This window comes from Rana temporaria, chromosome 3 (genome assembly GCF_905171775.1).
Source record: "Rana temporaria chromosome 3, aRanTem1.1, whole genome shotgun sequence".
NCBI lineage: Eukaryota > Metazoa > Chordata > Amphibia > Anura > Ranidae > Rana > Rana temporaria.
The window spans coordinates 138,128,170-138,150,843 of record NC_053491.1 but is presented as its reverse complement, the minus strand read 5'-3'; the positions used below and the strand labels follow the sequence as shown (position 1 = coordinate 138,150,843).

The 22,674-nt window shown below is 44.2% G+C and overlaps 1 protein-coding gene across 1 annotated transcript in view; it reads left to right on the top strand.

Annotated features, from left to right (window-relative positions):
- The window catches only part of FBXL13 (F-box and leucine rich repeat protein 13), a 227,913-nt gene that overhangs the window by 188,709 nt on the left and 16,530 nt on the right, over nucleotides 1-22,674 (top strand). Inside the window, exon 17 of the mRNA XM_040343479.1 lies at nucleotides 14,966-15,092. Within this exon, the coding sequence (XP_040199413.1) occupies nucleotides 14,966-15,092 (127 nt within the window). The remainder of the gene's footprint in view (nucleotides 1-14,965; nucleotides 15,093-22,674) is intronic.

Genomic DNA, 22,674 nt, shown 5'->3' with positions numbered 1-22,674 from the left:
GTACACATGACCAGTTTTCCCGTAGGGTATATGTAACAACATTTGAAGAGACAGAGTGATTTTTTTGTGATTGATTTAGTAAACGTTAATTGCTATTTAAAGCAGAATGAATGTTTTCAAAATCCTTTTTTACTAGCCTGTTTTCAGCTGGAAAGCTGAATTTTATGACTATGAGTGTCAGGAGTTTGATACTCTTGCATGTCCATATTTTTGCGAGCGGTGGTAGCCTGCGTGTGTATTTTTACAATTGTCCGGATCGGAGACGTCTCATTTTTGCAATAGTAGTCTGCATAGTTTACTTTTTTTCAGAATCATAACTCTTTCTTTTTTCTCTGTCTTCCCCCGTCTATGACTGCCAGCATGATAGATTAGTAACTAACGTTTTCAGAAAGAGAGGCCAGCATTGGCAGCTTCCATATTTCCCTCATGATGGGTTTTCTTTACAACTCTTTGTAAAAGTATATGTGTGTATTTTCTTTTAGTCTAAAATAGTATTAAAATGGTAAAAGTTTTTAATTTATTTTATTTTTATTTTAAAGAATACATTACAAGCAATCTAGTGAACATAGTGTATTCCCTAGTACATAAGTTGCTCTATGTGAATACAAGCACTTACTTTGGATACTATTTACCGCCGTTGGCTCCAGGTGCTTTGTGGCAGCCTTGATTAATTTCCTGTTGGGAACTGCACTTACTGAGGTGCAAGCCACTGTCCTTCAATTAGCTGGGACAAAGAGGGAGCAGGAGAGTGACTTGCCAAGGGGGATGTGTGTTTTTCATGTAATAATCCATATTCCCATTGCACACAATTCTGGAGAGAGCTCTAGGGTACTGGGTGCTGTAGCAACCACCAGCTGGAGACTGGATCGCGAAAGCCACAATTAATATATTTGCTAGCACACCTTGGATCTTGAAGTTAAGTCCAAAGTTTTTTTTTATTAAAGCATGATCACATCACAAACAAGAGAGTGGATTGAAAGTGGTAGTAAAGCCCCCTTTGTTATGTTATGCCTCCCTATAATAAGGCTTACCTGTAGGTAAAATGAATATCTCCTAAATGTGCACCGTTTAGGAGACATTCACCCTGCATGCGCTCTACATACCGTGCTGGACCTTCAGAGCTTCTTGCCAGAACCAAGGGCTCCTGCTCGCATGCACAGGAGTGATGTCTTTCTGGCTCTGGCCACTCACAGCGCCGGAAACCCGCAAACCCGGAAAAAAGGCAGAGGGATGATGTCAGCCCTCTCAGCAGTGACCGGGCACCGCTGGAAGGGCTTTGTTCTGAGGTAAGTTTTTCATAAAGTGCTAGTTTGCGATGCATACTAGTACACAGGGCCAGGACAAGGGGTGGGCAGGAGAGACAGCTGCCCTGGGCACAACAGAGCAAGGGGACAAAGAATGGATCCGGACAGTAAATCCATTCTACGGCATTCATTAACAGGAGGGCACAGTTCTGCATCCTTGCCCTGGGCGCTAGACAAACCTGTCCCAGTACTGCTAGTACATTATGCCATTGTCTTACAGGTGTTTTTTTGTTTTGTTTTTTATTCTGCAGCGGTTTACTACCACTTTAACTTGAAGATCTGTGGTGTGCTGGCAAACATATTCATTTTGTGTTTGCATTGACACATGCTGCATTTTAACACACAGCTGGCCAGATCACAAGCAATGAAAATATTCCTAGTACCATCACCATCTAGCGTGGAAAAAAAACAAATGGTCCCTGTCTAACAAATCACAGTAAAAATAGAGGGTCGATTACTCACATTTGCAAACATATGTGGATGCCGCAGTGCCTACGTCAAGGCTCTTATGTATACTGCGGTCCTAACTCTATTTTTTTGAGAAAGTACTCGCATATCAACACGAGTTTCGCAGTTGAAGTCAATGGAAACAAAATTGACTTCAATGGGATGCAATACCGCATGCGGCCGCCGGCCAGAGGCGGGGGGCACCGGAGAGCCTTGGAAACGGCTGAAAATCTCGGAAAGACTTCCTACCCAAGATTTGCCAAGGTCAGCGGTGTTGTCCATGGGCATTTCCATGCATTTCCGAATGGTGCAGATCGGCTGCGATCGGCGACGTTCGGCTCTGCTCGGCCTCGGCACCCCCCCCACCCCAGGACAAAAGCGGTACTGCACACCGATTTGGCCTGAATCGTGCTCGTTTTGTGAGACAACACTTGCAAGCCGAGTCATGATTTTTTTAAATACAGTGCTTGTATTGTGAAACGCTCGTTAACCGCGTTACTCGCAATCCGAGGTTCCACTGTAGCAGTAGATGAATCAAAGGCAGGTTTGCCTGGAGGGAGCCCACTCCTTCTTAAAGGCAGAGGAACACATTGGACACCCTGCAAGAGCAGAATGGCAGCTGAATGCATCCAATGTGTCCCCACACCATATCAGTGAACAAGCTATACAAAAGGATGACAACCACCCACAGCTGGCCAGGTGGCTCCACAGGGGAAAGATCCAAAAATTGAGGAAAGTCCTCAGGGAACAGCTCATTCACCAGGAAACGGAAACTTCAATATATCAAAGAGCAAACAGATTGTAAGAGTTTTATAATTGGAATAGCTAAAAACTATTTTGACTTTACTATCACTTTAACTATATTTTCTTCTTAGAATTGGTTACATTGTATTATGACAACATCTTCAATGTGATCTATTCTTGAGTAAAATTCCTGTGAATTTCATGTTTTTTGGACGAATATGAATCTGATGTAATTTTCACTCCTGCCAGCTCTGCAGAAACTAGCCATGTGTTGGAGCCAGAAAATGAATTGCTTTCAGTAAATTTCATAGGAATTATTTGTATTTTGCTCACTATGTGTCCTGAACTAGTGAAGAAGGATTGTAATTGTGTTCGTATTTCAAGGATGGTTTGTAGGCAGCATAACTGTTGGGGAGAAAATACAAAAAAAGTGCTTTCTCTACACACATCCACTAATATGGACTAAAACCTACCCAGCCTATAGGCATCATTGCAGCATGAAAATTACAGAAATGTTCAAACCAGTATAAGGGCCACAGTGCCAAAATCACAGTTTGGAAGCAAATATGAAAATGTGATAATATTTTTCCATATATTATGAATGTAATACTGTATGTTCACAAGGTTGTATAATAATGGGCATAGTCACTGCCCAAATGTTAGAAGCCTTTGAAACCAAATATTCCAACTAATCTCCTCTTTAACAGGGGTATTAACCCCTCCAACACCAGCTCTGACAAACTTACACATGGGTATAGAGAAATTCCCACCTAACTTCAGGCCAGTAGTGACCCACATCCTTTTAGAATCACGAACACTGATAAAAAAAACTTCTATAAACCTGACAGACATCATGGGAGCAGTCCATAGAAACCACACATTCGAACGTCTCATAGTCATTAATTCTATGCAATGCCGTATATTTGACAAACGCTGTTCAATATGGCCTAAAAAGTAATAACAAACAATGATGATTTCTTGACTCGTTGGTGTATACACTCTTCAGTTTAGTTTTCTGATTAGCTTTTATTTTATGTTCCTACAAAGCGAGCATAAAGTAGTATTCAGATGTATTTATTTGATGTATATCGAAATGTCTTACACGACTTGTATTGTTTTCTGTTTTAAATGAAATATTCAATAAAAAATATTGAAACAAAAAAATAATGGGCATAGTGATGGAGTTGTGATGCAGGCGTTGCTTGGGGTAAGTAAAATTCACAACCTCAACTAATGTGCAAATTGTCATACAGAATCGGATCTCTGTGGCACCATTTTTTTTTTCAATATTGCCTAAAATGAATGACTTATTTTTAGTGAGCATATGAATGTGAGACCAGCTTATGAAAAATATGTTCTTTAATCATAACGTTTGTTTTTTTCATTTTTTTATTCTATTTTTTTTAGTAGAAGGATAGCTGACCCCACTTGCTGTTCTCTATTATTAATTCTGTTTAGAAGGCAGCTCACATATTACATAAAACATTCAAAGACTACTCATATGTTACAAAACACTGTCAAAGACTTACATGTAACAAGGCTGTCAAAGACCAATTGCATGTAACAAAAGACAATCAAAGACTGTTTATGTAAAACAAAAGATGGCTCAAATTTAAGTCCATACCATTGTTCTCCCATGTACATAAAAGTTCTTCTATACATAGTCCACAGTCCATGCCACATTAATTATTTTTTCATATTACAAAAGCACAATGTTGCACCTAAAATGCAATTAATACTATAACCACAAATGTTTGTAATCTTAATAATTATACACATGACCAGCTTTGCAAGGTGTGAGCAGCATGTGTATAAGATTTTACTGGCTTGAGTTTAATTATTAATACATTTGAGTTTACTTTGTGTAATTCAAAATTGCTGCAAGAAAAAAAAGGATGTGTCATATGTATGTTTTTATATGAAAGGAAATAGATTGTGTTTGCTAATGAGTTCTTCTAAACGTAGGGCAGTAAAATTTTAGATACGGTCACCTTGCCCACATAGGGCAAATTGACAGTATCCGTGCCAAGGGGTTTCCCAACCCACTTATATTTACCTTGCCTGCACTCCCTTACAGGGGTCAAGTCCTGGGGAAAAAAGTGTGGGAACTCCCACCCAAGATCCACTCCCCCACCAAAAATAAAATGATACGCTCATATGCATAATTACTAAACCGCATTTTTTTTTTTCGATCCACTGTACCTGTTACTGGCCGCTTCCTGTATATGGATTCATTGGGTAGTGTGCGGGTATTCCATCACTTCCTTGATGCCGCAATGTCTCCTGGGAGCTTTTGTCATTGTTCCCAGGAGACATTGCGAAGGTCTGCCGCAAGTTGTCGTGGGATTTAGACAGAAGCAAGTTCATAAAGCGGCCAGTAACATAAAGGATTACTAAGGTTCGCCTGCCCCTGACAGTGACTCGAGCTGGGCATCGCCTATTAGTGAAGGATTGGCTCGGGTGGCTCGGCTGCTCTAGTCCTGCAAAGGGAACTGAGTTCCCGCTGTGAAAAAAGTGCAGGAACTCCGTTCCCACGCGTTCCCGCAGGACTTGAGCCCTGCTCCCTTACCACTCTTTCCTCCACTGCAGCTGGTGATGAAGACGGCAAATCATCATTTGCCAGTGTTTAGACCTGGCAGTTGGCTTCTAGGCTCAAGTACTGTCACATGAGAGCATCCAGATAGTGTTGATGGCTGAAGTGTGGCAAGGGAGCGAAGGCAAGGTGATTATACATGGGGTTCGGAGGGTGACTATTTGCAAAAACACTGTCCCTTTACCCTACATGAGCAAGGTGACAGTGTCTCTTCATTCACATGGTGACGCTGGTGCATTATATGGCATTTTAGATGGGGAATCCTTAACACCAGCATGTGGTAAAAAAAAAACAAGTTAACAAGCAAAGCCTAATTTCTGCAATTTTAAAAATAAAATAGAGAAATATACTGTATATATGAACACATACAAATTAGCAGCAGCAATATTTTATACAGTATTTTATTTTACTGCCACTAGGATGTTTTCATCTCTTCGCAAGGCCAGTATAAATCCTTGCCAACTCTAAAAAGAAAACCTTCCAGCTGAGAGGCTCAGCAGCAGTTGTGTTTTGACTCATAACATCTGAGCACAGAAAATAGCTCTGAGCATCTGACCCGAGCTGCAGATACCTCTATTGACTGCTCAGACATAAAACATCAACCGACAACGCCAACCCTGTCCAGCTTTTGGCATGGGAAACTTGGTCCTTACAGGCTGCCAATAGAGAGAGGTGCCAGACAGTATCACTCTCCACAGTGCGTTGAACACATACAGTACTAAAATGGGCCCTGACTCCTAAGGTACACAGGCCCTTAGGGCATGGCGCTTGGCAGTGGTGGGTAAGACAACACAGGGGTTGTGGATTTGGAAGAGTCAAATACTGAGTGGAATTGTGGAACTCACTGCATGATTCCCAAGTTCTCTGTGTCATGGATCTGCCACTTAAGGGTTAATGGTGCAGACTGATTTCAGTGATTAACAGCAGGCTGCCCTATTTAAACACCTCAGCAGCACAGTGTCTTTGCTGCCTGATCTGCAGTTCTGACGTGGATCCTATCTGAGACCTGTTTGCTATCTGAAACCTGATTTGAACACTGAACTTGGCTTGTTTTGACTACTCTACCTGAAACCTGATTTGAACACCGAACCCGGCCTGTCTGACTCCTCTCATCTCTTCTATCCTGACCCGGCTCCGTTTGACCATCCGCCTGCTTGACTTCACTGCTGCCAGATCCACCTGCTTGTTTACCGACCATTCTTCAGTCATCTTTCTGCACGATCACCTGTTATGACCCGGCTTGTTTGACCCTGCTTTACCTGAACTATTACTAACTTGTGCCGCTGTAGTCGCAGCTTCTGTGCGGGTCGCTGACCCATCCTCCGCTGTACGTTCAGCATCTACTTGCCAGAGGTATTCGTCCACCTCCTTCTACACATCACCACCCGGCACTCCTACCCCTCTGTGCTCCGAGCCCGCTGTCCCATATCCAGTGGCTCGCGAACCAGAGTCGTAAGAGAGGCTACCCTGCATCAGACTCTGGAAACCAGGTACGTAACAGTATCAGGCAGCCATGACAGAGTCTGCAGGCGTAGTTCCGGCTATGGAAGAGGTGTGTAAACACTTAGCATCACTTACCCAGGCCGTTCAAAACCTACAAGATGGCTACCTGAGATTGGAGGGGCAGGTTCAGAACTTATCAGCTTCTGGGGACGCAACTTCAGCATCCACTGCTAGATCATCGTCATCTGCGGGTCCGTCAGTTGTGATGTTGCCACCTGAACCCAGGGTTCCCATGCCCGAACGATTCTCCGGGGATCGAACCAAGTTCCGGGACTTCCGAAACGCATGTCAGTTATACTTTGCTTTGCAACCCCGAACCTTTTCTTTGGAAGCCACTAAAGTGGGATTTGTCGTTTCCCTACTCCAAGGGGAACCCCAAAATTGGGCACATCGTTTGTTAGAGGAGAACGGTGTCCAGACAGAGACTTTGCTAAACTTCTTCCAGACTATGGCACAGCTCTACGACGACCCGCAAAGGACTGCTACTGCTGAAGCTGCTTTACTCGCTCTCCAACAGGGGCGTAGAGCAGTGGAGGACTATGTTACTGATTTCCGCCACTGGAGTGTGGACACCCAGTGGAATAGCGCAGCATTGCGCCACCAATTTCGCTTAGGTCTGTCTGAAGCCTTAAAGGATGAATTGGCCCGCATTGGGGTACCTGACACCCTGGATGATCTGATTGACAAAGCCGTTCAGATCGACCGACGACTAAGGGAACGCCGAGCGGAACGATCCTCTCAACAGAGTCTCCCAGTCTGGGTCACCACCCGGGCTCCCTTGCCTCCTTCTCGTTTTCCACCATCTGTTTCTTCCAATTCTGCTGGTCCACCCATGGATACTTCAGAACCCATGCAAATAGGCGTGATGCGACCCACCTTGCCACCTGAAGAACGCACATGCCGCCGTCGGCTAAACCTGTGTCTATATTGCGGTGAGGCCGGTCACTACGTACACAATTGTCCCGTCAAAATACGTAAGTTCCGTTCTTCAGTTCCTGGTAACATTTCTGCTATTACTACCAACCCCAACCATCTTGCGCTCTTCCTTTCCTTACAGCTTCCGGGAAAGACGGTGTCGGTCAACGCTATAGTTGATTCAGGGGCATGCAGTTGTTTCATCGATTCCTCATTTGCCGATCTGCATAACATTCCCGTCTGCACAAAGGACTTTAGACTTTCTGTTTTTTTGGCTGATGGCTCACACATCAAGTCTGGGCAAGTGACCCATGAGACCCTTCCTTTACCTGCTATTACTTCATCCAATCATAAGGAACTTTTAATTTTGGACGTCATTTCATCTCCTTTGTTTCCAGTAATCCTGGGTATACCCTGGCTTCAGGTACACAATCCTCAAATTGACTGGACATCTAAAAATCTTTCGTTCCCATCTCATTATTGTCAGGAACACTGTTTTCCCGAACGCCCTAAACCATCTTCTGCCCTGCTGTGCTTAAACACTGACCCAAGTTTGATTCAATCCATCCCCAAACCCTACCATGGATTTCTGGATGTCTTCAGTAAGAAAGGGGCAGATTCCCTTCCCCCTCATCGGCCATACGATTGTCCGATTGATCTTCTTCCAGGGGCCGAGATCCCTTTCGGACGAATTTTCCCACTTTCTGAAAAAGAACAAGACGCGTTAAAAATCTACCTTGACGAGAATTTGGAAAAGGGATTTATCCGCCCGTCCACTTCACCAGCAGGTGCCGGAATATTTTTCGTCACAAAGAAGGACCAAACTCTCCGTCCCTGTATTGACTACCGGGAACTCAACAAAGTCACCGTAAAAAATCGTTACCCTCTACCTTTAATACCTGAACTTTTCCAAAAATTAAGATTTGCCGTTATCTTTACAAAATTAGACCTAAGGGGAGCGTATAATTTAATACGTATCAAGGATGGACATGAATGAAAAACAGCATTCCGTACCCGCTATGGCCATTACGAATATTTGGTCATGCCCTTCGGGCTATGTAACGCGCCCGCTACTTTTCAGCACTTCGTCAACGACGTATTCCGAGATTTTTTGGACATTTTTGTAATCGTGTATCTAGATGACATACTGATTTTCTCCCGTTCCTTGGAGGAGCACCGAGGACATGTCTGTAAGGTTCTGGATCACCTCCGTCAGCACAGTTTATATGCGAAAGCTGAAAAATGCGAGTTTGAACAGCAAACCATCCAATTCTTAGGCCTGGTAATTTCCCCTACAGGAATTGAGATGGATCAAAAGAAGGTATCTGCAATCTTAGACTGGCCAACACCCTTGGATAAAAAAGGGGTGCAGCGTTTCATTGGATTCGCAAACTTCTATAGAAAATTTATTAGAGGGTTTTCGGCTATTGTGGCCCCTATCACACAACTCACGAAACAAAATCTTCGTTTCTGTTGGAACCCTGAAGCGCAGAAGGCCTTTGACATTTTAAAAAGACTCTTTACTTCAGCTCCGATCCTTAGACATCCCAATCCAACGTTACCTTTCCTTCTTGAGGTCGATGCCTCCGAAGTTGCGGTAGGAGCCGTTCTCTCTCAGCGCTTGGGGGACAAAGATTTAATACACCCAGTGGGATTCTTCTCTCGAAAGCTTTCCCCTACAGAAAAGAACTATGATGTAGGAGATCGAGAACTACTGGCCATTAAGACAGCTCTAGAGGAATGGAGATATCTATTGGAGGGCGCCATTCATCCTGTACTGATCTACACAGATCATAAGAATTTGGAGTATTTGAAATCTGCCAGACGTCTTAAACCTCGACAAGCCCGTTGGGCTCTTTTCTTTTCTCGTTTTTGTTTCCATATTACCTTCCGACCAGGATCCAAAAACATTAAACCGGATGCATTATCCCGAATGTACGATAACCCAAAGGATACTTCTATTCCCGATACCATCCTGTCGGATGGCAACTTCCTGCTCCTACACACTGACCTAATCTCCATGATCCGAGGAGCATCTTCCGATTCGTCCAAACCCTCTAATGTCTCTCTAACTTCCAGAAACGGGCTGTTTTGGAGAGGAAGTCAGGTTTTTGTCCCAGAAAACATTAGAGTGGAAGTCTTGAAACTTCTTCATGATCACCCACTTGCAGGTCACTTTGGAGTTAATAAGACTCTTGAATTGGTACGACGCACCTTCTGGTGGCCCAATTTGGAGGAATTTTGCAAGTCTTACATTAGTTCTTGTCCGATATGCAACCGAAATAAAACACCCCGAAAACTAGCCTGGGGTTTACTAAAACCCTTACCAGTACCTAACCGACCATGGGAGATGATCGCAATGGATTTTATTGTTGAACTTCCTCGTTCCGAGGGATGTACCGCAATTTTTGTTGTCGTGGACCGTTTTACTAAAATGGCTCATTTCCTGCCTTTAAAAAACACACCTTCTGCTGCAGAAACGGCCCGCGTGTTTATCAAGGAAATCATTAGACTACATGGGGTACCTTCCAACATCGTTTCGGACAGGGGAGTCCAATTTACTTCTCGTTTCTGGAGAGCCCTCTGTGAAACACTACAGATTCAACTTTCCTTGTCCTCAGCCTACCACCCCCAGTCTAATGGGCAAACAGAGAGGACGAATCAAACCCTGGAACAATATATTAGGTGTTTCACAGCCTTCTCACAAGACGACTGGGTCTCTCTGCTGCCTTTGGCAGAATTTGCATATAATAACACCAATCACTCAGCTACTGGGCAATCCCCTTTTTTCTCTAATTATGGCTTTAATTTAACATTTTTACCAGATTTCTTTTCAGAGTCAGCAGTTCCAGCTGTGCAGAGTACTATGGACTTTCTCCAACGCAACAATCAGTTATTGCACGACGCAGTAACTAAAGCCCAGGCCGATAGCAAGAGATTTTTTGACAAGAAAAGAAGGGGTGACTTGGACCTGAAACCAGACGATCAGGTATGGCTGTCTACAAGTAATCTCAAATTACCTTGCCCATCCAAAAAGTTGGCACCTAGGTTTTTGGGTCCATTTTCAGTTAAAAGAAAAATCAACTTAGCTTCTTACGAACTGTTTTTGTCTGACTCATTGAAAATTCACCCTGTGTTCCACGTTTCTCTACTCAAGCCTGCAGTGGCCGATCCTTTTCCCAACAGAGGATCCAGACCTCCCGAACCCATCCAGGTTGACGGTTGGGAAGAATACGTGGTGGAAGCTATCTTGGACTGTAGGAAGCGACAAGGCCAGAATCAATTCCTAGTCAAATGGAAGGGGTACGGTCCAGAGGATAATTCTTGGGAGCCAGAAGGTAATATACATGCCAAGAGGTTGTTGCGTGCTTTTTTCCTTGCTCATCCTGACAAAGAAGCCCGACTGGGCATCCGGAGGCTGCCCCTTGGGGGGGGGCAATGTCATGGATCTGCCACTTAAGGGTTAATGGTGCAGACTGATTTCAGTGATTAACAGCAGGCTGCCCTATTTAAACACCTCAGCAGCACAGTGTCTTTGCTGCCTGATCTGCAGTTCTGACGTGGATCCTATCTGAGACCTGTTTGCTATCTGAAACCTGATTTGAACACTGAACTTGGCTTGTTTTGACTACTCTACCTGAAACCTGATTTGAACACCGAACCCGGCCTGTCTGACTCCTCTCATCTCTTCTATCCTGACCCGGCTCCGTTTGACCATCCGCCTGCTTGACTTCACTGCTGCCAGATCCACCTGCTTGTTTACCGACCATTCTTCAGTCATCTTTCTGCACGATCACCTGTTATGACCCGGCTTGTTTGACCCTGCTTTACCTGAACTATTACTAACTTGTGCCGCTGTAGTCGCAGCTTCTGTGCGGGTTGCTGACCCATCCTCCGCTGTACGTTCAGCATCTACTTGCCAGAGGTATTCGTCCACCTCCTTCTACACATCACCACCCGGCACTCCTACCCCTCTGTGCTCCGAGCCCGCTGTCCCATATCCAGTGGCTCGCGAACCAGAGTCGTAAGAGAGGCTACCCTGCATCAGACTCTGGAAACCAGGTACGTAACACTCTGACTGGAGTCTCACCCTAAAGATCAGTATAATTACGGAACAATGTGAAACTCAGAGCATTGCATAAAGCTCAGCACTTGGTATATAATGTATACCAGTACTCAAAACAGAACAAACTTACATACTAGACAAGTGCAGTTTGCCGAAAATCAGTACAATATTTCAACAACCATTCTATATGGCCGATTGTAAAATGTGACACCCACAATAAAACACAAAAATAAAACAAAATACATCACAGTATAATGTATCAAAACCTGATTAGATAAAATAGAACACAAATAAATATGTTTAACAGGATCATATGTCTGTGTCAAACCCCACAATGTTTGCAAGTGTCAATCTGTCATGAGTGCTACAATTTACTGAACATGCCCTGGGTGATCTTTGCTGTAATTGTTGTCATCATAGTAAGGGTAGCACCCTCTAGTGTACTGTTATTATAGGTAAATTTATTCTGACTCACAGTAGCCTGAGTGAGTCTAGGTAATGGGTCTGGGTTACTGTAGGTCAGGCCCCTGGTACCTCCCCCTGGTTCTAGAATCTGCTAGAAGTTTCTAGAAGCTAGTGGGTGGAGGCAAAGAGGCTGATATCTGCAAAGTCATGGGAATCTGGCCAATCCCCAGGCAGGAAGCCTGGCATGGTGGTTGGGTCAGCCCTTAAATATTGTAAAGCTTTGCCATCAGAGGGTGGTTGTCAGGTGGAAGATGGAGTGCTGTTACGGCGGCGTAGTGTATCTCTGGCGGCGGAATTCAAATTGGCGATTAGGGGGCGTGTTTCATTTAAATGAAGCGCGTCCCCGCGCCGAATGACCTGCGCATGCGTCGTCCCGAAATTTCCCGCCGTGCATTTCGCTAAATTTCGTCGCTAGGACGTCATTTTTTTTAACATAGATGTGAGTTACGTCCATCCCGATTCACGGACGACTTACGCAAAAAAAAAAAAGAAAAAAAAATTCAAATTTAAAAGCGGGAACGACAGCCATACTTAACATGGCAAGTCTAACTATACCCCGCAAAATACCAGCTTTAACTATACGCCGGAAAAAGCCGACTACAGACGACGTAAGAGAATGCGACGGCCGCGCGTACGTTCGTGGATCGTCGGAAATAGCTAATTTGCATACCCGATGCGGAAAACGACGAGAACTCCACCCAGCGGACACCAAAGTATTGCCGTACGCCTGTCGGATCTAACCCAGATGCCGTCGTATCTTGGTTTGAGGATTCAAACTAAAGATACGACGCGGGAAATTTTAAAGTACGCCTGCGTATCAGTAGATACACTGGCGTACTCTCTCTCTGGATCTGCCCCATGGTCTTGGAAACAGTGCTGACTTGACAATAGGCAACAAACTGACTATAAATAGGTTGACAATCATGACAATACCTGAACAACAAACATTTTGTTATGGTGAAATATGTGTCATTAGTGGCCAGAGGGGGAGTTAGAGAGGGTAGCTACAGGAGGAGAGAGCACAACCCACACCTCCTCCCAGCTCTCTCTCTCTCTCTCTCTCTCTCCTCTACTTCAGAGCTGGCTCATAGCTCCAGATGATGGCTGACTTGAGTAGTGATACAGATGTCCCTACAGATTATAGCTAATTGGCAGCTGAATCAGAGGAAATCCCAGTATCCCAGAGACTCTGTAATTAAACTGATTAGCTGGAGTTCCTGGCCAAAATCAGTAGCGTTCCCAGGCCTGTATATCAGCACACACTATTGTTTTTTAGATATGTTCTGTATGTCTATGTTGTCTTTCTTGCTTGAGTTACAATGAGCTTGGAAATCATGCCCATAAAAGTTTTTACATAACTTGTTGCTACAAGTACAAGTTTCCTATGCACATTATAATATTGTGTCATAATCATATACCACTTATTGGACCGAATAGTGACTATAGACCCACCCACTGCCATTCACTCTCAACCTGATGTGGAACTAGTCTCTCAGTTACCCATCTGTCTCCACCCATTGCACTTCAAAATTCCTTGGCCATGTGCTGGTCTATCTGACCATGCAGTGACCATGGAGGGAGCTCACTGAGAAAGAAGTGCCCAGTATGAACACTCTGAAATCATTGCTGGACACCAACAGATTCATGTATCTTTTTGCCAATTTTAAATGTGATGGCCCAATTAAATTAAAAAGGGTGTTTCTGTTAAAAAAATAAATAATTAAAAAGGGTGTTAGGGGTGCCCCTCATTATCTGCTATTTTAATAATTATACTCTACTTACATACTCCCTAAAGAGGTTCTAAATGCTGGAATCTGATCTAGAACAGGGGTGCAACAAATGTAGGGGTGTACGTGTACTTACTGTTTTGATGTGAAAAATCTGAATTTTTGTTAATTTAGATCAGGGGTCTCCAAACTGTCTAAACAAAGGGCCAGTTTACTGTCCTTCAGACTTTAGGGGGGCTGGATGTTGGTGTGACTGAGAGGAATAGTGCACGGTTGTTGGTGTCAGTGGGAGGAATAGTGTCTTGTATCAATGATTGGAACAGTGTTCCCAAGGGCCGGATAAAGGCAAGCAAAGAAACCACAGCCCTTGGACCCGCTGACTTAAAGCAGTTGTAAAGGAAAACAAAATGTCACCTTAATGCAATCTATGCATTAAGGTGAAAAAACATCTGATGTTGTCACCCCCCGAGCCCCCGTTTTACTTATCCCGAGATCCTCTTTGCCGCTCAGCCTGGCAGCTGATTGGCTATAGCGGATGGATTAAGAGCAGCACAGCCATTGGCTGGCGCTGCTGTCAATCACATCCAGTGACGCGGCGCACCGAGGGGCGGGGCCGAGTGATACAGTGAGTGGCTATGGCCGCTCGCTGTATCACGGGAGCGTGCCCGCAAGGACTCACCACCATGCGAGCTCTCGCATGAATGTGGTGAGTTCTTGCGGGGAAGACCAGAGACAGCCGCCGAGGGACCCCAGAAGACCAGGATCGGGGCCACTGTGTGCAAAACGAACTGCACGGTGGAGGTAAGTATAACATGTTTGTTATTTTAAAGGAATTTTTTTTTCCTTTATTAACCCTTTAAATTATGAAAATGAATATGCCATGTACATTCTTTGGGTCATTTGTGAAAGTATATTAACTTTATCTGTTGGCACTGTTTGACGATCTAATGGCTCCTTATTAAAAAAAATGTTTTTTAAAGTAACAGTTTGGTGTACATACTTTCTCGCATGTATGCATTATTTTGTTGTACGGTTAAGGATTTTGTACTTTTGCTGTAATTGTTAATTTAATGCACAATTTATTGTATTTTTATTTATTCAAAAACGTATTTGGCCTAATACGTACTTTCCTAATTATATATAGATTATTTTAAGTACTGATTATATATATATATATATATGAATATGCTTTCTGTTGTAGGTGTCACAATTTAAACTTCCTAAGCCTTCGATACTGTGAGAATGTGACTGATTCTGGCATTGAACTCATTGGGAATATGAGTTCACTTATTTCCATTGACCTTTCAGGGACAAGCTTAACAGACCAGGTAACTATAATTGGATAATACTTCTTATGTTTTTAGAAAAACAGTTATAAAGCACTGCCATATTATTAGACATTTTACATACAGCACCTGCCTTACAGCCGAAGCTTAGGTATGGCAATTTTTACATACAGTAGTTACATTGTTCCAGTGTAGACCAATGTAAGTGCCATTCCAGTGGGATCCCCGTGGAAGCTGGAAATCACTATAGTTGACTCTGCTGCTACAGTGATTTCCACTAGCTTCTAGGTCCCTTGCCAAAGGACTGTCCTGCTACTTATTCAACACAGGGGTTTGCTTACTCGACACAGGTGCCTTCACAGAACGTTTTACGTTTCTTTTTTGCATTTAATTTCTCAATGAAGGCAAAGCACTCTTTGATTGGCCAAGGTGGAGATTGTGACATCAACACTCCGCCTCTCCACTTCAGAGAATGCTTTGCAGAGCGAGTGGTCACAATGCAGCAGGCAGAAAGCCAAACTGGCACCGGGGGGGGGGGTTGCGGGTGCGGTCGGTGGAGTGGCACAGGGTGACCTAAAGACACACATACCCTAACCTACGTGAGTGTGTGTGTTAGTACACACACTGACATAACCTGCATACACTAACACTGACCTGTCCTGACTACACTGACCTGTCCTGACTACACTGACCTGTCCTGACTACACTGACCTGTCCTGACTACACTGACCTGTCCTGACCTGACTACACTGACCTGACCTGACCCGACTACACTGACCCGACTACACTGACCCGACTACACTGACCCGACTACACTGACCTGTCCTGACTACACTGTCCTGACCTGACTACACTGACCTGCCCTGACTACACTGACCTGTCCTGACCTGAGTACACTGAACTGTCTACACTGACCTGACCTGACTACACTGACCTGACCTGACTACACTGACCTGACCTGACTACACTGACCTGACCTGACCACACTGACCTGACCACACTGACCTGACTACAATGACCTAACTACACTGACCTGACTACACTGACCTGACCTGCATACACTGACCTGACTACACTGACCTGACTACACTGACCTGACCTGCATACACAATCACTGACCTGCATACACTGACCTGACCTACATACACTGACCTGACCTGCATACACAATCACCGACCTGCATACACTGACCTGACTACACTGACCTGACCTGCATACACTGATCTGACTACACTAACCTGACCTGCATACACTGACCTGACCTGCATACACTGACCTGACTACACTGACCTGACCTGCACACACTGACCTGACGCCGGCACGCCCAATGTGCCCGTCATAGCGATGTAGCCAGGGAGGCTTAGGAGCCAAGGAGGAGAGACGCCGAGCGGGGCTGTGGCGTGGGTCGGCGGGCAGCCGTGGTCATACATATCATGCCCGTGGTCATGCCCGTCATACATATGCAGCCACTGTAGCCAGTCAGCCAGAGGAGGCTCAGGAGCTGTGGAGAGCCGCCGAACCGAGCGGGGATATCGCATGGCGCGCCGGGCGCCATTGTAATTCCCGCCTTGTAAGCTTGCGGCGCCTATGATGGACGTCACACGTCTCGCGGTCCCAGGTTGGACCATTGGGATGTCCATCATAGGTGCTGCAGGCTCCAGAAGGCGGGACCTGCTGTGTCACTCGGCGGCGCTTGGCAACAAAATGGTCCCTGCTCGGCGGCATTTAGGGCTAGTTATTAAATACTTCATGGCCGAGACTCAGGGCTTTTCAACGACCCATTCGGGGCTCCAGCCTCCCCAGCCCACTCCTAATGTCGCCCCTGGCAGCAGGGCTGTCACATGGTACAGCACCCAGAAGCTAGTGGAGATCACTGTAGAAGCAGTGCAGTGCCTACTACAGTGATTTCCTGCTTCCAAAGAGTTCCCAAAGGTATGGCACATACGTACTGTACTTACATTAGCCCAAACTTGACCAATGTAACAATTGCCATACTTAAACTTCAGTGCCAAAGGATAGCTTTGTTAAAATAGTTAAGGACTACTTGGCAAACAGTAATGTGTTGAGAAAGCAGTGATGTTTATTACATACTCCTGACCTAAGTGCAGCAGTCAGGACTTAGTGATATACAGCACAGCTTGCAAAGTGCAGCAGTTTGACACATGTACCACACATCACATATTAAAGAGTAAGACCACTTTTGCAGAGAAAAAAACATTCCCCTCTGGGTGATCTATATATATTACAGGGATTTTAACAAGGTTTGTTTCAAATACCTACCTTTTGTTATTCTGAAGTAATAGCTGTTTGTTTGTCTGTGTCTATGGGCTGAGTGCACGTGAATGAGAGTGATTTATAGCAGTGTTTCTCAACTCCAGTCCTCAAGGCGCCCCAACAGGTCATGTTTTCAGGATTTCCTTTAGATGAAACGGCTGTGGTGATTACTAAGGCAGTGAAACTGATCAAATCACCTGTGCAAAATAATGGAAAGCCTGAAAACATGACCTGTTGGTGCGCCTTGAGGACTGGAGTTGAAAAACACTGATTTATAGTTTTCAATCAACTGCTGCAATTGCAAGTCACTAATTAAAAAAGTAGTAGGGTCTGCATCCCTTTAGACTTGATTGATTGACATTTTTGTTGCAGGGGAAATCTGGTTTGTAACTTAGTACAGACTTCTGGCAAAATCAGTTGGCCAATCCGTCAAGCAGGAAATTACATTTTTGGGGGCATTCTGTACACCATCTGTGTACAAAACGCCTCCAGGCTGCCATATTGCTTTCTATTTTACTGAAAAGTACAGCACTGCAGATTGAAAAGGAAAGATACTTTTTAATAACATTCAATCACACTATGACTTTTGTGTAGCCATTGTATATGTTATATTGTTTTTATTTTGCTATTTTTTTCACCACAAAACTAATTACCTTTTAAATCGGTTGAATTTTGTTTTATAACTTAAACTTTAAAATATATTCCACCAATGGGCAACACAGTTTACACTGGCAATTATAAGATACATAATTATAGTGTTGGGAGCCACATTGTAATTTAGGGTACTGCTACTTCTATGAAGGGGATACTTGTTGAACAGACAGTACGGGAAATGGAAACAAAATCAGATTAAATATGGTGTGTGTGTAAAAAATGCAAAATTTGCATTTTTTTCTAGGTTCTATATTTCCTTCCACGGGCTCTGGTTTTCATTTAGTTAAGTCAGTCTTCTTCTTCAAAGGTTGTCATTAAATATATCTGCTTTAACCAAAAGCCAAAGAAGAAGAATGTTTCCATTCCAGTTATGTATAAAATACATGGAGCCTGTGGGTCCAGGTCATTTGAGCTTACGGTTTAATACACTGTGCTTGAGGGGAGAGTGAGTGAAGCTAGGGGAAAAAGTTTACAGAGCGAAATATTAACATGTGAACTGAACAGATTTCGTTCTGAAGCAGAAAATATTTATCAACTTAATAAATACACCATTAGCCCAAGCTATGGTATACCTCTTGGTGAAATCTGTGAACAATCAACAGATTAATCGATAAATTAATAAATGACAATGGGCTAATTTTTTACTCACCCTTGTGTCATATATTCAGTGTCCCAATTATGCAGTCTCTGCAGTAAAGTGCTGCTGCTTAAAGCAGAGCTCCACCCAAAAGGAGAAGCTCTGCTTTGCTTTCTTCCTCCTCCGCTGCCACATTTGTCACCCTTTAGGGGGAGGGGGGAGCAGGTACCTGTTTTTACAGGTACCTGTCTCCACCCCTTGGGAGACCTCGATGTGGCAAGTTCCCTCGGAAGTTTGGCTCTCCTCCTCTTCCCCCTCCGCGGGGCCATTCACAAAGCAGGGGTAGCGGGGGGAGGGGGTGTGTGGTGGAACTCCTCTTTAAATAAAGCCTGGTGGCCACACAAAATATTGGGCCGAATTTGGACATTTTCACTTAGGGGTGTACTCACTTTTGTTGCCAGCGGTTTAGTTATTAATGGCCTTGTGTTGAGTAATTTTGAGGGGATAGCAAATGTACACTGTTATACAAGCTGTACACCCACTACTTAACATTGTAGCAAAGTGTCACTTCTTCAATGTTGTCACATGAAAAGATATAATAAAATATTTTAAAAAAATGTGAGGGGTGTACTCACATTTGTACATGCAACAATCTCAGTGCCGTGCTTCCCTCCGATGTTCCCACACTCACCAAAACTTGTGGACTCTTACGCTAAAGCATAATGAGTCATATGCATTTCACTGGCACATATACAGTGGGGCAAAAAAGTATTTGGTCAGCCACCAATTGTGCAAGTTCTCCCACTTATAAAGATGAGAGAGGCCTGTAATTGTCATCATAGGTATACCTCAACTATGAGAGACAAAATGTGGAAACAAATCCAGACAATCACATTGTCTGATTTGGAAATAATTTATTTGCAAATTATGGTGGAAAATAAGTATTTGGTCAATATCAAAAGTTCATCACAATACTTTGTTATATATTGTTGGCTATGACAGAGGTCAAACGTTTTCTGTAAGTCTTCACAAGTTTGTCACACACTGTTGCTGGTATGTTGGCCCATTCCTCCATGCAGATCTCCTCTAGAGCAGTGTTGTCTTGGGGCTGTCGCTGGGCAACACTGACTTTTAACTCCCTCCAAAGGTTTTCTATGGGGTTGAGATCTGGAGACTGGCTAGGCCACTCCAGGACCTTGAAATACTTCTTATGAAGCCACTCCTTTGTTGCCCAGGCCCCTCCCTCTCAGCATCTCTCTCACACCTCTCTCTCAGTCCCTCCTGTCTCTCTCTCTCTCTGTCCCCTCTCTCTCAGTCCCCCTACCTCTCTCTCACACAACCCCCCGTCTCTCTCACACACACAACCTCTCTCTCTCTCACAACCCCCACTTTCTCTCTCTCTCTCTTTTACACACACCTCCATCTCTCTCACACACACCCTCTCGCTCAGCTCCCCTCTCTCGCAAATTGCCATGTTGGCACTATGCAACACAAAGCCAACTTATTTATTTCAGTTTGGGCACTCAGGCTTAAAAAGGTTTGCCATCACTGGTATAAACTAACTTTATCTGTTACTACTGAGGACTTGAATATAAAGCTAAGCTCCGAGCAGCTATATAAAAACACCAGTTAATGTAGTTGTGTATTCTTTTAAAAGTAATAAATGCACTTTACACACAACTAGCATAAGGATCTGAATCTGTCTTAATATAAACCTCCTGCCATCCCATGTATAGTAGCACTAAGCCTAGAAGAAGAAAGACAAAGACAAGGAACCAGTTAGGCGAGCACATATGCTTACAGGGAACATGTCATCAGAATGAGAGAGCGGAGGGAACAGGGTTGGTGACATATCAGTATGCTGGACCTTCGCAGAAAGTGGTGTCAGTCGCTTGGTTGTGCTCTACAGCAAGAGTGACAGAATTACACATGGGATTGCATGCAGCCCACGCCCCTTAGACTCAAAAGATTGATAAGAATAAATCTAAAGAATTCCCAGAATAAACGTATATAATGAAAAACACGCAAAACAACTATTGGCATAAATAATGGCTGTGGCACTTTATAGGTTTGCATAAATAAATAAATCTAAAATATTTTATTCAATCAGGGTTGTCGGTATTAGACCCTGTCCTCATCAACACGGGGACAGGTGCTTTGGGGTGGGGGGGCCACAGGGCGCTCTCCTGCCCCAAAGCACCGACCCCCCATGTTGAGGGCATGCGGCCTGGCACGGTTAAGGAGGAGGGGGCGCTCGCCCGTCCCCACCCCTTTCCTGACCGGCCAGGCTGCTGCTCGGATACGGGTCTGGTATGGATTTTGGGGGACCCCCCCACGCCGGTTTTTCGGCGCAGGGGGTGTCTCCTTAAAATCCATAGCAGACCCAAGGGCCTGGTATGCTCCTGTTGGGGGGACCCATGCCGGTTTTTAGTTGAAATTTGGCGTGGAGTTCCCCCTCAAGATTCATACTAGACACAGTGCTTGGTATTGGCAGGAATCCAAGTCGGATCCCCGTTCAATATCGTGCCGCTGCTAAACGCAACCGCAGCTAAAAGCACTGTACAAATGCAGCTGATCGCTGTGCCTGGAGTCTTGAATTCCAGCAAAACATAAACATGCTTTTAGCTGCGGTAAAACTGTCATTCGTCTGAAAGGGGCCTAACACCACATAAGTGCCAACGACAAGGGAGGGGTGGGAGGGTAGCTCTTACTTGAAGGCTTGACTAACTGCAAAAAATCCTGTCAGACAGGGATATTTATAGGTTCCTAGGTTTTCCAGAACTTTTCGCTGCTTTTAATTGGATAAAAGCTCACCTCACAATTTTTAAAGAGACAGTAACCTTAAAACTGTGTCCATAATAACTCTCCTATAAAATTTTATTTAGCAGGAAAAAACGGAGCGGGGCTACAGCAAGCCCATGAAGGCGGTCCCAAATAGGTGTTCGCTCCTTTTACATTCTATGTATGTTTGTACTGTTGTTCTTTGCTCATTCTGAACTCCATGCAAACACACTAGGGTGTCAACAGTAATGCCAATATATGAAACATTATTTTAACATCAACAGTACAGACTGCGTTAGATGATGGTTTTTTAATGCTTGAAATCCTCTTATGTGGGCTGCATGTCCGTGCTGACCTCTACAGCAGCTTTTAGGGAAAATAATTGTCAGTGTTTGATTACTTCTCCAGTCTCTGGCCCTCTTAGAAACAAATCCACCCTCAAGTCCACTTGAGTTTAAGTTACTGTAATTTTCTTTTTGCTTACAACAACTGGGGAATCAGTAATAACTGTTAGAGATTTAAACTTCAGATGTTTTTTTCGACCATCTGGATATTCTGTCAGTAAGTAAATTGAACATTCATACTGTTGTCTTCATCAATGTTACCCAAACAAAAAAAGGAGAACTATACAGTATGTACGTTTTGGGAAACCTTCATTTACATTTGTTATACGGCATCACAACAGGAAGCTATTTTTACAGTTGATGAATTAGTAAGGAAAAAAGACTACAAGAAAGCATCAGATCTTAGGCTGCATTCACACCTCGGCGTCCAAAATCGCGGCGTTTTGTCCCGCGAATTGCAGCGACAAATAGTGGCGTTTTGTACCGCGATTTGCGGCGACGAAACGCCGCGATTGTGAATGCAGCCTTCACCCCCTCTATGGAGATAGTTCACATCTCCTATGCCGTACACCGAAAGCCGCCTGAAAAAAAGGTCCGGGACTTTTTTTCAGGCGGCAGGCGTACGGCGTTCGGCGTGGAGATGTGAACCATCTCCATAGAGGTGCATGTTAAATCATCCCTCTGGCGTCTCGGGGCTGCAGCGGCGTCGCACTACAGGCGTATATACGCCTAGGTGTGAACGGGGGCTTAGGGGTGTTCTATTTAATGCTTGCAATATTAAAGTGTTTCTTCCCAAATTTTTTTTTCATTATTGTGCTCATTAGACCTAAAAAAAGAAAAAAAGAAAAAAAAATGTTTTACTCACCTGGAAATGCCTGTTGCTATGCAGTCCCACGAAATCTGCCTTTGGAATCACCTAGGATCCTGACATCTCCCTCTAATGCTCCTGGGAAATGTGTGTCAACATTTCCCAGGATGCAGTGCGCTACCCAAT